The sequence below is a fragment of the Dryobates pubescens genome, chromosome Z (assembly GCF_014839835.1).
Source record: "Dryobates pubescens isolate bDryPub1 chromosome Z, bDryPub1.pri, whole genome shotgun sequence".
NCBI lineage: Eukaryota > Metazoa > Chordata > Aves > Piciformes > Picidae > Dryobates > Dryobates pubescens.
This window is the reverse complement of record NC_071657.1, coordinates 12,061,802-12,077,513: the sequence shown is the minus strand read 5'-3', so window position 1 is coordinate 12,077,513 and position 15,712 is coordinate 12,061,802. Positions and strand designations below refer to the sequence as shown.

General features: G+C 41.9%; 1 protein-coding gene across 5 annotated transcripts in view; it reads left to right on the top strand.

Annotated features, from left to right (window-relative positions):
- PALM2AKAP2 (PALM2 and AKAP2 fusion) overlaps positions 1-15,712 on the top strand; it is a 298,140-nt gene that overhangs the window by 166,514 nt on the left and 115,914 nt on the right. For all 5 annotated transcript variants that reach the window (XM_054177878.1, XM_009902125.2, XM_054177880.1 and 2 more), the window contains one exon: positions 11,956-12,038. In XM_054177878.1, the coding sequence (XP_054033853.1) occupies positions 11,956-12,038 (83 nt within the window). Of the gene's footprint in view, positions 1-11,955; positions 12,039-15,712 lie in introns of those variants that run through there.

Genomic DNA, 15,712 nt, shown 5'->3' with positions numbered 1-15,712 from the left:
AAAAAAGACAAATAAATGCATCCATTTTAACAAAGCAGTTACAGACAGAGCTAGAAATGCATTAAAAGGACAAGGCAGAGCTATGTCCAAGGACATCCCTAATCTAGTGATTGTGCATACTGGAAGGAATACAGGAGAAAGTCTGAAGATACAAACATTCTCAACACTTTACTGCGAAACTAGAACGGACAGTTTTGCTTGACAGAAGATGGTATTAATTAATGCCATGTTAGGCTTTCTAATAAATTTCTAATTTCTAGAAATTTCACAAGAAACTTAGCTTGCTAGATTTCAACAGGAAATGTTTAAGTGAGCAGCCTGATGTTTTGGGGGCTTACTCTTAGAATACATAGAATACATAGAATAAACCAGGTTGGAAGAGACCTTCAAGATCACCGCATCCAACCCATCAACCAATCAAACATCACCCAAACAACTAACCCACGGCACCAAGTACCCCATCAAGTCTCCTCCTGAAAACCTCCAGTGATGGCGACTCCACCACCTCCCCAGGCAGCCCATTCCAATGGGCAATCACTCTTTCTGTATAGAACTTTTTCCTAACATCTAGCCTGAACCTCCCCTGGCGCAGCCTGAGACTGTGTCCTCTTGTTCTGGTACTGGCTCTTAAACCTTTTGAAATGTCCCAATTTACGTTTGTTCCCTGAGCTGGAATCTGTCCACAAGACAGGCTGCCTCTTTAAAATGTTACAGTTTAAAATCTTATAAAAGTAAGTAATAACTCTAGCACAGAAGCAGTAAGTGTTTGAATTGCAGGTAATACAAAAGTTAATTGAAGCCCTGATGTAATTTTATGCTTTTGTCATGCTCTGTTCCATTCATGTTATGGGCTTACTGTCAAGATAAAAGCTGTGAAAAATGTTTGTTTGTGCCATGGTACAGGCTCTACTCTGCATTTTCTCAAGAGAGTAGAAAATTCTCTTAGTAAGACAATTTACTGAATTGACACTGTTCATGCTGAGGAGGAGTGAAAGGAATCAAAGAAATAGCTCAGGAAAAGGGAGATGCACATGTGCTGCAAAAATTGCATTTAAAAAGGAGGTCAGTTTTGTTTATTACAGCTTGAGGGTGTCCCCAGCTAGGCTCAGGGCTCAAGCTCTGAAAAAACCTCCTGGTCACATACACTGTCCATACATCAGCTCAAACTTCGGTGCAGCCTGCACTGATGGACTGCCTTATCAGACAGGGAAACCTATCACATCACGGGACTGCCTTGCACATGAGTTCTGTCCCAGCAGGTAGTGAGGATGCCCTAAGCTAAAATCATAAGTCTCCAGAAACTTGAATGCGAGAATAGATACCAAAGGAGAATCACAAGTCTTAGCTATTCTTTGAAGCACTATGGAATGCAAGTGTTTAAAGACATTCATTGCCTCAGGAATGTATTTAATTTCAAATTTAGACAATGCAATGCACATCATGGGACAAATAAACAACTGAGAGAGAACAAGTAGGACTGAACTGATAATTTCCACAAGTCTGCAGAAGTCAATGAGCATTTTCTTATTGACTTTGGATTGCACAGTAGTGGTTTGTTCTAGCCTTTAAGAGATATGTTTAGCGTACCACAGACACAAGAGTCAGAGCTTTTGCATTTTATTAGCAGGGTATGCTTTAAGGAGCACATGTTGTGACTTAGAAGAACTGGGAGTGGACAAAGTTAGGATTCTGCCCCACTGGGGAGATATGGCTGGTCTATGCTCATTTAGGAAGCGCAAAGGTAAAGCACTTCTTTAATCTCCCACCATGTTTATTAATCTGGAGATTTGGTGGGGCTCTCAGGCAGAATCTGGGGTTTATGTTTCAGGATGCTGTCTTTACATGAGTCCCTGAAGTGTGAGACAGTCTGCAAGGTTATATCCAGTTAGGTCATCTGTGTGAAGCACAATTCAAAAGGTACTCATGAAATGTAGTTTGTTATACTTCTCATAATGCCCTAAATATTTGCTGGAAGGTGACGGATGTGTCATCATTTGACTCTGAACATTAACCTGTGATCTTTCTTTAAATATTAAACATTTTTGTGCAAAATATTGTGCAAAATCATGACATATTTTTTTCTTTGGGTTTTTGCTTTCAAAGGACTTGATCTTTTCCTCTACAAGAGAGCCAAGCAATGCTTTATTGAACTTATCCAAGCATATGGCTTGGATAAAAAACAGCAATGGAGTTTTGCCTCTTTTGAATGTTGTGGCTGGGAAATTAAACATTTCACTACCTATTTTAATTCTGGGGAGGTGATATGTGAATAACTGAGGAGAATATACCATATCTGGATATTATGCTTGGCTGGCAGTTTGCTTTTTTTGGAAAACAAATAGTACTTTGAAAGCAAACACTGTAATTTTTCCTAATTACATGTCATTATTCTAAGATTGCCAGCCTTATCCACAGAAGCCAGAAGCTGATGCATCTTCTCTAATTGAGTGGTAACTTATTCTATAAGTACTCCTTCTGAAATAACTGATGACCACGCAGCAGAGCTAAGTTTAGGTGAAGGCAGGTGTCTTCATTCTTAAACACATGGATCTTACCTCTGATGTCCTTTTGTGAAAAGTCAGGTTATATTAACCTCTCATCAAGCAGTGATTTTGATTATACAACTCCTATCGCTGTTCAGTGTTCTGGATCTCTTCTTGCAGATGATAGAGATCTACTCTGAACTTCAGGTTAACAAAACATGCCTGAAATGGTCCACTCTCCTGCACTGAGCAGCTTTGCAACAGTGTCATGATGCAGCTGGTTCGCTTGCACCTTTCAACTGTCATGTGCCTGTCTAGAGAACAGCAAGGTTTAAATCTGCCATTGCAGAATGCAGAGAATTTGCACTGTTGCTACCACAGTACAAGACAGTGACGAGGCATTCATTAATATCATCTTCTGCCAAGTGAAACTGGCAGATTTAGCTTTACAATAAAGTGCTGATACAAATTTATCTGATAGGAAAATTGCACATTTCTTCAAAGCAGCTGTCAGTACAATCTTAACTCAAATGTAAGCAAAACTGAAGGTCAGCTGTTAGACCAGACAGATTGGGATAGGTCTGCCTCATCACAGTTTGGCGCTCCACAGCCTCAATCTAATCAGGTCACTGAGCCCACTCTCAGTGTACTCAGTGGTCTTACTGTTTTCTTATCAAGAACAGAAGTACTTTTCTCATGATCTTATGTAGTGAAACTTCCTTGTTTTACATGTTTAACTTCTGGGTTCACTGTTAATGTCTTGAAATGCAGCATTTTTTAGCATCATGGAAGGAGGCTTCTCGGAATAAACTATACATGTATACTCTTAAATCCACTGGGTGGATGTGTGTAGTTCAAATGTTTCTACTGCTCCTTCAGTGAGCCTGCCATTTTTGTCAGACCTCCAAATAAAAAGCAGATCCAAAATGCCACCCCTGGAGGAGACCATGAGGTGTGAGAGGAAAATTGACCATGATAGGTCTTGTTATATGCACTCTACTACCTGCAGCTAAATATCAGCAGAGTATGATTGTCTCTCTTCTTCCACATTAATGCAAACTGACACATGTAAGGATTTACCCTATTAAGACAGACCGGTTGCTCACCACAGGGAAGAGCAGAAAAGCATAACTGGAAGAGTCCACTAAAGACATAGTTCACTGAAAAATGGAGATTGCTTTCCTCCCATCCCCACCAAGTGCAATGTAAAGGCAAGACCATTTACTTCAGCAGTAGTATCCACTAATGGAGAATGTCCTGCATGCTGAAGAAGAAATTAGGTTTAATTGGATACATGCAGCTTTTGACTGTTGGAGATGCATCCATCACATCTTCCACTTATGCATATAGCACTCCCATCTGTAGGTCTAACTCCAGGTAACAGGAGTCATAAAAGTAGTGTGGGCAAGATTAGTTTGATGAAGACACTTTCTCATTTTGCAGGTAAGGAAATTGGACAGAGGTCTTGCAGTCTTCTCTGTTATCTCTGATGAGAGGGGTCCATCTTTGTGGTATTTACACACATGCATTTCTCAGGGGAAAGAAATCCTCTAAGCAATTCAACAAGGAGAGCACCACAAGCTATTTATCTCCCTTATGGCATTACAGATACGCACTTTCAGCACTGCTTGTGCAACTGATGGATTTTCTTTCTCCTAGTAGAGAATGGCTATTGGAAGCAGGTAATCTTTCTGCCACCTTCTGCTTTCTTTCTTTTCTGTCATGATTAAAAAGAATTTACATTAATAACTTGTGCTTCCCTTCTTTATGTTGTTCAAGGAGTTCTCTGGTATTTATAAACCCTTGTGCAAGGCTATGATCTGTTTGAGGGCAGAAGGGCTCTGCAGAGGGACCTCGACCGACTGGACAGATGGGCAGAGTCCAACAGGATGACATTCAACAAATCCAAGTGCTGGGTGCTGCACTTTGGCCACAGCAACCCCATGCAGAGCTACAGGCTGGGGTCAGAGTGGCTGGAGAGCTGCCAAACAGAAAGGGACTTGGGGGTGCTGATTGACAGCCACCTAAACATGAGCCAGCAGTGTGCCCAGCTGGCCAAGAAGGCCAATGGCATCCTGACCTGCATTAAGAATAGTGTGGCCAGCAGGAGCAGGGAAGTCATTGTGCCCCTGTACTCTGCATTGGTTAGGCCACACCTTGAGTACTGTGTCCAGTTCTGAGCCTCTGAGTTTAAGAAGGACATCGAGACACTTGAACATGTCCAGAGATAGGGCAACAAGGCTGGGGAGAGGCCTTGAGCACAAGCCCTACAAGGAGAGGCTGAGGGAGCTGGGATTGTTTAGCCTGGAGAGGAGGAGGATCAGGGGAGACCTCATTGCTCTTTACAACTACCTGAAGGATGATTGTAGCCAGGAAGGCGTTGGTCTCTTCCCTCTAGCAAACAGCACCAGAACAAGGGGACACAGTCTCAAGCTGCACCAGGGGAAGTTTAGACTCAAGGTGAGGAGAAAGTTCTTCACGGAGAGAGTCGTTTGCCATTGGAATGTGTTGCCCAGGGAGGTGGTGGAGTCACCATCCCTGGAGGTGTTCAAGAGGGGATTGGATGTGGAACTTGGTACCATGGTCCAGTCATTAGGTCTGTGGTGACAGGTTGGACTTGATGATCTTTGAGGTCTCTTCCAACCTTGGTGATTCTGTGATATTGTGATACTGCTATGAATTCACTGTTTGGCTGCACTTCTGCCACACACAGAAATTAATTCTAGGCAAAACTAGGATGCTAGCAGCTATTTTGATGAGAGTATCACACTTTTTACCTGAGATTTATGAATAATAAAATATGTTCCAAGGCAAATTATTACAAGTAACAGAAACAAAAATCTCAGTTTGCCCCTTCTTCATGCCTCTGAGTTCTTGTCAGATTTTAGTTTATGTCCTGCAGATATTTTTGGTTAGGTTTTGTGTGTGTGTGTGCCCAAATACTTCGATGTTTCTCTATTTCATCATCAGGTGTTAACTGAGAACAAGATTGCTAAGACTGAGAACAATTTTCTAAACAACACTGTAATCTCATTCTCTTAGAATAGCTTTAATCTTAGGGCTGGTCTATACTTAGGGTTTCCTTGCAAAACACATGTAGATTATGGTTCTGAGGGCTTTTTGCTTGATTCATAGCAGAAATCATAGAATCATAGAATTGCCTGGTTGGAAAAGACCAACCATAGCCCAACATTTCCTGGTACACAACTGTTAGACCCTAAGCACCTCATACAAATGTCTTTTAAACACCACCACAAACAGTGAAATTCATAACACATTTGCAGCTACTTTATGATACTACAGCTCATTATTGAAAGGGTTTTGCCTGCAGAGTTAAATATGCAAGAAAATGCATGCACAGTCTGAACCAACACTGGTTCATCACCACTGGTCACCAGAAATTGTGCTGATGTGTAGAAATTTCCTGTTAAAAAAGCTAGGGACAACGTTTGAAAGTGATGTTGCATGACTTTGTAGTGAATGGCTGAAGAAATAGCTGTTGTCCCAAGCTGCCTTCACTTCCCATGCAACTGGGTTAGGAACTGGCTGGAGGGCCGAGCCCAGAGAGTGGTGGTGAATGGTGCCACATCCAGCTGGCGGCCAGTCAGTGGTGTGCCCCAAGGATCACTGCTGGGCCCCATGCTCTTTAACACCTTTATTGATGATCTGGACGAGGACATTGAGTCCATCATCAGTAAATTTACTGACGACACCAAGCTGGGGGCAGGAGTTGATCTGCTGGAGGGTAGAGAGGCTCTGCAGAGGGACCTCGACAGGCTGGGCAGATGGGCAGAGTCCAATGGCATGAGATTGAACACATCCAAGTGCCGGGTTCTGCACATTGGCCACAGCAACCCCATGCAGAGCTACAGGCTGGGGTCAGAGTGGCTGGAGAGCAGTCAGGTGGAGAGGGACCTGGGGGTGCTGGTTGACGGTAGACTGAACATAAGCCTGCAGTGTGCCCAGGCAGCCAGGAGGGCCAATGGCATCCTGGCCTGCATCAGGAACAGTGTGGCCAGCAGAAGCAAGGAGGTCATTCTGCCCCTGTACACTGCACTGGTTAGGCCGCACCTCGAGTACTGTGTCCAGTTCTGGGCCCCTCAGTTTAGGAAGGATGTTGACTTGCTGGAACGAGTCCAGAGAAGAGCAACAAAGTTGGTGAGGGGTTTGGAGCATAAGCTCTACGAGGAGAGGCTGAGGGAGCTGGGGTTGCTTAGCCTGGAGAAGAGGAGACTCGGGGTGACCTTATTACTCTCTACAACTACCTGAAGGGAGGTTGTAGACAGACGGATGTTGGTCTCTTCTCCCAGGAGCCCAGTACCAGAACAAGAGGACACAGTCTCAGGCTGCGCCAGGGGAGGTTCAGGCTAGATGTTAGGAAAAAGTTCTATACAGAAAGAGTGATTGCCCTTTGGAATGGGCTGCCTGGGGAGGTGGTGGAGTCGCCATCATTGGAGGTTTTCAGGAGAAGACTTGATGGGGTGCTTGGTGCCATGGGTTACTTGTTTGGGTGGTGTTGGATTGGTTGATGGGTTGGACGCGATGATCTTGAAGGTCTCTTCCAACCTGGTTTATTCTATGTATGTAATATTCATTCTATGAGCTATGCAAAAGCTATGTCAGACTATTGCTAGCCTGGGCATCAGGCATCACTCATGAAAGCCCAACTGAGCGGAAGAGAGCTAATCCATTTTAGTGAGGGAAATCATCAACGGCATTACCTACTCCACTTGCTACCACCAGCAAAAGTCTCTTTAGGTGTTTCCCAGAACAATGCCAAACTACATCTGCAAGTAAAACATGTGGATTTCAGACTTAACATTCTTAGTACAGATGCAACACAGTGCTTCTGGCATGGTCAAATCCAGCCAGCACCCTCTGAGGAATGACACCAGCCAAGGCTTCACTTTCACTGGGCATGTCAGTGTTGCTTTCATCCTGCTAGTCCTATAGAGAGGGTTTTGCCTGGGTTTGTATTTAAGTCCAAAATATATCACAACGTGAAAACTGGAAAAACAAAACCAAAACAAACAAAACCCTACTTTTAGAACAGAAAAGCAAATCAGCAAAAGAGAATTGTGCCATTAGCTCTATAACCCCGGTGAATGACACTGCAATCAAATGCAGAAAAACAAGATTAAATGAGCTAGCACTCTTAAAACAATTGCTATCAGAGAGACAAATAACAAGAGAAGTGGCACCTACAGCACTCTCTGTAATAGTTTTTTCTGAGATTGAATATTTTGTGGAACCTGACTGTAAAATATTTTCTTAACTCTTAGAGATGAGCACTCAAAGCATGGTTAAAATATTAAGAAAGCTTTCTTGCTGTTGCTTTGAAATACTACAATGCTAAACATAGCATATATTGAAATTAGTGCAAAAAAACCCCAGATTGATGAGTGATTTTCTTCACTACTTTAGTTACATGTTTGTCTTCATGCTGATTTGTGATCCCTCCCAGTCTGAATTTCATGCAGGCACCAAGCCATTTAGTAGTTCAACAAATAAGCACGTCAGCACTCTTGCTGAAATGTCTTTTTTCCTTGCTCTCACTCTTTTTTCCTCCTTCTCTCTCTCTCTCTCCTTCTTTGAGGATTTTAATTTTTTCTGAATTACTTTTCATAGGAACAATTGGTGGCAAACTTCATAGTTTAACATGGCATCTGTCTACTGGCTTAGCTGGGTAATGCCAAGAGAGCAACATAAGGACATAGTTTGGCTTCCATTTTTAATGACAAGTCACAGGTAGCTGAAAGAAAGCAAGCTGAGAAACAGCAGAAATCCCTGTGCTTCAAGTTAGTAGTTACTCTAATAAATTTCCTCCTGGGCCTGTTTAAAACGAAATGGGCCAGTTTAGTGATGGTCCAGAATTTATGTGGTCGAAGCTGGTCGAAGTGTTTCCAGTCTGAACAGGGCAGGACAATCTCTGATGAGCGACAGAGTGGCTGGTAGATCTGAGATGGCAGGACCCTCTAGCAAGCAGAGCAAGCCAAACCGGGAGCAGTAATATGTCCTTTTTCTGCACGTGTGCAATCTGCATTGGCTCTGAAAAGGACTAAAAGTGCTCCCACAAACACTGTTTCAGTGGAAGAGGATAATAAATCTTAAACTGCTCCAGCTGCCATGCAAACAAATATTTGACTATGCCCTAACTTTTCAGAGCAGATATAAATGACCATCAAGTGAGACATGAAGAAGGCTTGATTTAGTACCATTCAGTCACTGCAGGAGTTTTTCCTGGTGAATATCCATAAGTTCTTTCTCTGCCTTTTCCTTTGAGGAGACAAATCTTTGCCTTAAAGATGTTTGTCTGCTGAGCAACTCATGATACAACCTGCCCCTTTACTGCAGCAGTTTCTTTTGCAAGAGGACATAGACTGACAGGTTTCAGATGGATACAACCTATCCCAGTGATAATGGCTGAGTGTTACAGGTCTTGGAGTGGTTTTGAAACGGCTTAAAAACATAGCAATGGCATCTATATGCTGAAAACACAGATCATTCTGTTGATAAAACAAATAGCACAACTAAGAACCTGTGCCTCTGGTTTCTAAATAATTGTTGCATTTGTGAAGCATTTTCTAAGGAACATGCAGGCTCCTGTAGAAAGCTCGCATACTTCAGTATCTGAATTATACCTTAATGTTTCCTTTCTTCATCCTGGACCTACAGAAGTAGAAGACAACCCCAAAGGGGTTGACAGAATGAGATGGATGGACCATCATGATTGTTTGTCATGATTCTACTGCCCCAGGTCACTACTAACCATCTTAGAGGTGCTTCTCCCATGGTCACAGTACTTACCATGAAGAGCTGTGATTCAAGAACAAACTGCTAAAGTTCCCCTTGTTCCCTCTATTTGTTATGAATGATGAGTGGGTGTGCACATCAGTTTTCCAGATACTTCATCAGTATCTCTATTTTTCATCCATATTCTGCACTTTCACTCTCAACTACATCACTAGGATGTGACCATCCGTCTCTTGCACTTCCATCTCTGGCACTTCAGCTTCATCCTTCCTTTCTTGACGACTTCTGTTCCTTTCTCCCTTGGCTGAATTTGGTAAGCTGAGAGCCCAAATTTCTTCTTATTATCTGCACTTTGATTTCTCTCCCAAGTTTGTATGGATATGTCTCTTAAGGAAAGAGACTGTTAGCTCAGCTTTATTCCTGTTGTATTGTCTGATCTTCTTTATTGTTAAACTGCTGTCATCCATCAAACCCTATTCACAGTTGAAATCAACAGCAAATAAAAGGAAACAAATAAGTCAGCACAGTGCTATACAGAACTGGAGCTAGCTTACACAGAGATGGATGAAAAGCCACTGAGCCTCAATAATGCTGATGGAGCCATCCTGCAGCTGTTCTGGTTGAGTTACTTCATCACTGCTGCAGATGATGATAGATGTAAAACTTTAGCTGTGCTAATGGCAGCGTGAACTGGTACTATGTGCAGCCTTTACAAAATGTCCATGGATGTGAACATACTTGGGATTTTTTCCACATCCAAGTGTGATTATGAAGTTGCCAGGTCCTTCATGCACATCAAGTTAGATGTCTATGCTGCAGTAGGCACAGGCTGTCACCGAACAGCATGCTGGTGAAGTCTCCTCACAGGCTTATGAGATTTATATGTTTGTGAGACTTTGGAGGAAATATATCCTCTTTCTTCTAATTTCTAGGCCTTGGACTTTCATGTTTGTTGTTGTTTTGTTTTGTTTGGGTTTTTTTCTAATTAAGTATACATAGTACCATGGAGATCTCTTCTTAATGCTTCGTGAGTTACCACATCAACGCAGAACATCACTTAGAGATGGGCAACTTAGGTCAAGACCAGAAGGGCTGTGCTGGTTGTGGCAGAGATGTGAAATTAAACTATTCATACCTACATTTAGCATCCTAGTCACTGGATTGTCCTTTCTTGGTAGGCATAGGCTCCATATACATCAGTGCTTTGAAAGAGAACAGTAGAATGCTTTTTAGTGAACTCGTTCCTCTTTACTCAACCACAATTGCCACTGGTTCAGATGTGGAGTAATTAATACAATGTGAGTCCTTTTGAAGAAAAGGAAACCAGAGACTCTTCTGCAGGCTCACAGGATATACTTTTCAAACTCTGGTGGAAGCACAAATATTCAGATCAAGTATTATTGCTTCTAAATGCTGGTAACAATGTGCCCAGGGAATCACACTAAATCTAGTCTGACATGAAATCCTGGAAATACTTACAAAATAGATCTAGAGATGCCAGCACCAACTGCTCCTATCCTCTGATCCACTCCTACTACACAACTACTTGCTAATGCAAGCAGAGGCACTCATACAAGAAAAACACAGTGAAGACTTTGCACTTCCAAATACACTGCAGCAAAAAAGACACATGGAGGCTTGAGCATGGAGAGATACTGTAGTGAAACACTGAAAAAGGGCACACAGCTCTGTTTTACATCTCTGAATAGCAGGAGAGCATGCATGTATCAGCAGACAGAGGTCCAACGTGCTAAAGCTCTGCAGACATGTAACAAGGAAAGGTATTTTGGCCTGAGATTATAATGAATAAAGCTATCAAAGTGAGATGGAAATAAAAGGGGGAGGGGAAGAGGGGGAGAGAGTGGTGGTGGTGGTGGAAACCTCCAGAAAGAAAGAAATCAGGACAGAATAAGCTCAGTTAATTTTCTTTAGCACTGCTTCCAAAGCAGAAATGCTGTAGAGGAACCCTAGCAGAGAACAATTCAAAGGAAGGATCAGTTCTGTGATAGTCACAGGATCAGACTTCTGGATTTGTGGACTTCTCCAGAGTGCTGAGACCTCAACAAGAAAAACAGCTCCCAGTTTCATTATTCTACACTTCCACTGGTTTTAATGCAGTCTTTAAACCTTGCTGGGGACTCCCTGTTGACTCTGTGGGCTATACGAATATCATAGCTGAGCATGTGGGAAGAGGAGGGGTTAGGGCCAAAGAAACTGTGCTGGAAAAAGTTAAAAACACCTACAGGATTCTGCCACATAAGTTGTACAGACACTATCTGAGGCTCTCAAAAAGCAGGAAAACCCACCAGCCAACACTGTTGGAAAGAAAGATACAGGTGTGTAGTAAGCACTACCATGTATCCATAGTTAGACTACAGCTCAACCTAGCAGGAACTAGGGCAGTACCAGCTCCCCCAGCACTGGGCACCACCCTAGAGACAGAGATGGCCACTGCAGGGGATGAAAATTAATCCATCCTTCCATAGCCACTGCAGGGTATGGCAACCCACTAAGCACCCACTGTGTTTTCTCCCGGAGGTGGCTACCTCTCCATAGCAGACAAAGATATCTTTCAGTCGTTGTTTTTGTACTCTTCCTGATGATGAGATACTAGGCTGGCAACAGAGCATGGCTGTGAGAAATGGATTCAAGCAAAGTAAAGCAACCTCTTTTCCTTGCTTATTCTCCCATGGGCAATAAAATATCTTTGGTTTTGTAGGCACAGGAGGATTGGATATGATGCCAAGGAACCCACTAGGACCGTGCTTCTATGAAAGTCCTGAAGCTGAGGAGGGTGCAGGGGTAAGTCTCCTCCCACTGTGTCCTTGTGGGAAGCACAGGAATCCTGTGCTGTGCTCAAACATAATGCTTGATGGCAACCTGTGTTCAGTGGCATAGGTCACATCTTCAGCTGTGAGGAGGTCACCGGGCTGGAAGTAGTTTGCACTGCAGATCCTGTTGGAGCAAACTGCATTTCCTTGACTCCTGCAGGGTCTCCTCCTAAATCTCTAAAAGTCTGGGCCCGCAGCTGAGATTAGGAGAACCTTCAATAAAAATGCATCTCGTGGGAGCTCTTGTTAAATAATCCTGACAGCTCACTGTAAGATGGTGTCAAACCAATGCTCAATCCTTCCTCACCTCTATCATAATTCAGTGCCTTGCTCACCTTCCCTTCCACTTTTTTTCTTCTTGAACCCCCCTGCTGTTGCCATTACCCCACCTCCTTTGATCCGCTAGAAACCCATGTACAGGCAGCTCATTTGCTTGAGGGCAAGTGTCTGGGAAGTGTTGCCCTTGCCTGGCAGCCTGATGTGGTTGGGTGGTACACAGAAACACAGTTTCTCTGGAAAAGACATGATGTGGATATTTCTTCATCATTCTTGTTGGGATTGCGTACAGCTGTGTTTTTAAGAGCTGTAAATGAATTTATCTCTAATATGTTGGGAGCAGAAAGGGAGTGAATGGGCAGTGAATTCCTGCAGAACTAACACATTCATCTTCAGGCCTGCTGACACTGCTAAGTGTGAAGCACATACATCTAACAGCTAAAAAGGCCATGTTAAAAATTAAAGGGCTCTTCCACAACTTCTGTCATAAACAGTATTTAGAAATAAAAATATAGACTTGGATAAGAATAGCCCATATTAATACCTAAGTTTGCTTTAATCTTTTAAATGTCTTTAAATTAAATTAAGATAGTAATCAACTCTGTTAAAACGGTTCAAATGAAACTGATGAAGAGGATTTCAGACTTCTACTATATAAAGAGGGGAGATTTGTGTTAAATTACAGGTGATTAAATGTAGCCCACTAACTCTTTCATTTGGAGAGGCTTTTAAAGACTTCTACATAGCAAGTTTGTATCTTACTCTGGTCTGCGAGTAAAATTTGCTATGAGAAGTAAAGATCAGCTAGCTTGAAGATCTTAAAGACTGTGGTGAATAATCAGCTAAAGACTGTAAATGCCAAACATGTTTTGAAAACCTTGCCTTACAATTTTCTAATCATATTTACTAGTTTCATTTACCATTGAAAAAAAAAAAATAAATTTCTCAGAATTCAAGTTTCCCACAGGTTTTAAGTGCTAATAAACCCCAAAGAAGGCCAGCCCAATCTGGTGTTTAAAACAAAACAATTAAAAAAAAAAATAATCCCAGATCTGCTAATAAACAACAAGTCTGAATCTGATTAAATGTTGTTAATAATTTAGAACAGACATTATAGCACAGAACTTCATATCCTTGGCAGCAAATCCACACATCCTCAGGGGTATCAGTCAGTGAGAATCCACCTTTCTTTAGGCAAATGCCTTGCAACACAGGCAATAAAAGTAAGGTTTGAACTGATAATGCAAAGGTGGCAAAATGTAATTTTCACATTATGGTTATATCAGGTATTTAAATAGTTTTGGGACATGGACTTGCAAAGGCATTCCCAGACATTTTGCACTGCTTACTATCAGTGCTCTGCTTAGTGTAGTATTGCTTTGTGGCAGCTCATATATCTCAAGCAAGACCTGTAGCACGGCTGGGAAAGCTCTGAGCTACAGTTTAATCAGTCCTGGACTTTCTCTGCCTTAAGCTAAGGTCATACTTAAAGGAAGAAGAGGTGGGGGCTGGAATTTTCAATGACTGTAGAATGCAGTTTGTTTTAATACCACAGTACTTCCAGTTCTTGGGAGTGCAACACCAGGCAGAACAAAATCTGACTTAGCGTTGTTTTGTCCTTGGTTTTGTAAAACAGGTCTTGGTTTTTTAATAACGACCCCCTGCTGAAGGAGGAGGTTTAATTGTAGACCTCTGTAAGAGGGAGGCTGACTCAGTGCTGCCACTGACGCAGTGATGAGCAGAATCAGCAAAATGCTAGCACAGTAAAGTCAATAAAGTCCGTGACAGTATTTTTACCATCATGGAAGGAAATTAATTTTGTCTTAGCAAATGACGGAGCACTGAAATTTTCTTTAATAACTTGCTATCAATTTGTGGAGGGCTTAGACTCATGAATTTGCATTTGCTAAGAGAAACAAACCCAAGAGCAGTTGTTCTTTCTATCACTAAAGTCAAAGGGGCAATGTTATTTTTGTACAAGGAAATTATAATTTTTTAGATTAACTGTTGAAAGAATCTGTAATCTATTTTTTCATTATGCCAAGAGAAAGTAGATTCTCAGTTACTGTTATTTTCAACAACTTACTCTAAGTACAGATCTGAAAAGTTCTCTTCAACAAACAAGAAGCAACAAGCTGCTTTAGACTGCATGCTTCAACTCAATAACAATGTCAATAAGGAATAGAAAACTCTTATATCTAATGCATAATGACATGCATGACCACTGAAGACACACATGAATAAACAGATATTACACTTCATTCTAGTCATGAAGCAAAATAATTCTCTCTCTTACAAGAAAGAAAGAAACATGTTTTTCCCAAGGAGCCACTCCATGTAATGTGCTCAGAACTAGCCAAGCTGGACTTATTGTTGAACAAGCCAAAGCTTATGAATGATCTTCGAGGGGTTTTTTGTTTTTCTTCCTTCTTTTCTAACTAGCAAAATTCTGCGTCTTCACTGTTGCTTTTAAAACACATCCTGTTATGCCTGCAGCTCTTTTAGGAGTGCAGGTTCAGAATACCATGTACTTTATTACTGAGCCTTTCTTGCAGTTTTTGCTCAAAAAGGAGAGTGTGTATGTGTGTGGGAGTACCATAAACTGCAGCTGTTTTCCTTTATTTTTCATCCATCATTACTGCTGACTGCTAAGAAGCAAGAAGATGTATGTATATGCCATTGGGTTTCTCTGCAGCACTGCTGTACAGGAGGTTGGGTGACTGTCTTCGTGAACAACTCCTAAAGAACCAGCAGAAAGCTGAAAGAATGTCTTGCAGTGAAAATGATGCTGCTATTTTGCTGGAATATTTTATCCAAGATATAGAATTTTGTTTGCTCTTTCACTGGTTTTGTGAAAGCTTTTATCACCAAAGAACCTAAGTCAAAGAAATTCTGAAGTCAGTGGAACTGGGATGGGTAATGGAGAGGAGGATCCATCTGAGTTACTGAACCGCTTGTCACAGCACACAGCTTAGAGTTCATTTCCAATTATGGTCTCAGGTAATTGTTCTCAAGTACATCTTCATACCATGACTGAGGCAGGCAATGTTGGTCAGGGAAGACAGATGATCATGAGTTGTTCAGAACAATCAAAGCCTTTATGCTTTTACCTCTGGTATTGTAATTCTATTTCTGTTGCTCTGCATGGGAACTGTCAAAGCAAAGTAACCAGACTGTCAAGCTGTGGTGCCTGTGTAAAACATAGCCACCTGCCTTCATATCCAAAGACAAAGATGACTGCCTGCTCCAACAGCATGGTAGACACTAAAATACACACTGGTTTTACAGTGCAGAGCTGAATATGCATACAGAACACTGTGTATTTTTAATTAGCAGGCTTCTCATTACAGTTTCATTTTGCATGATTTC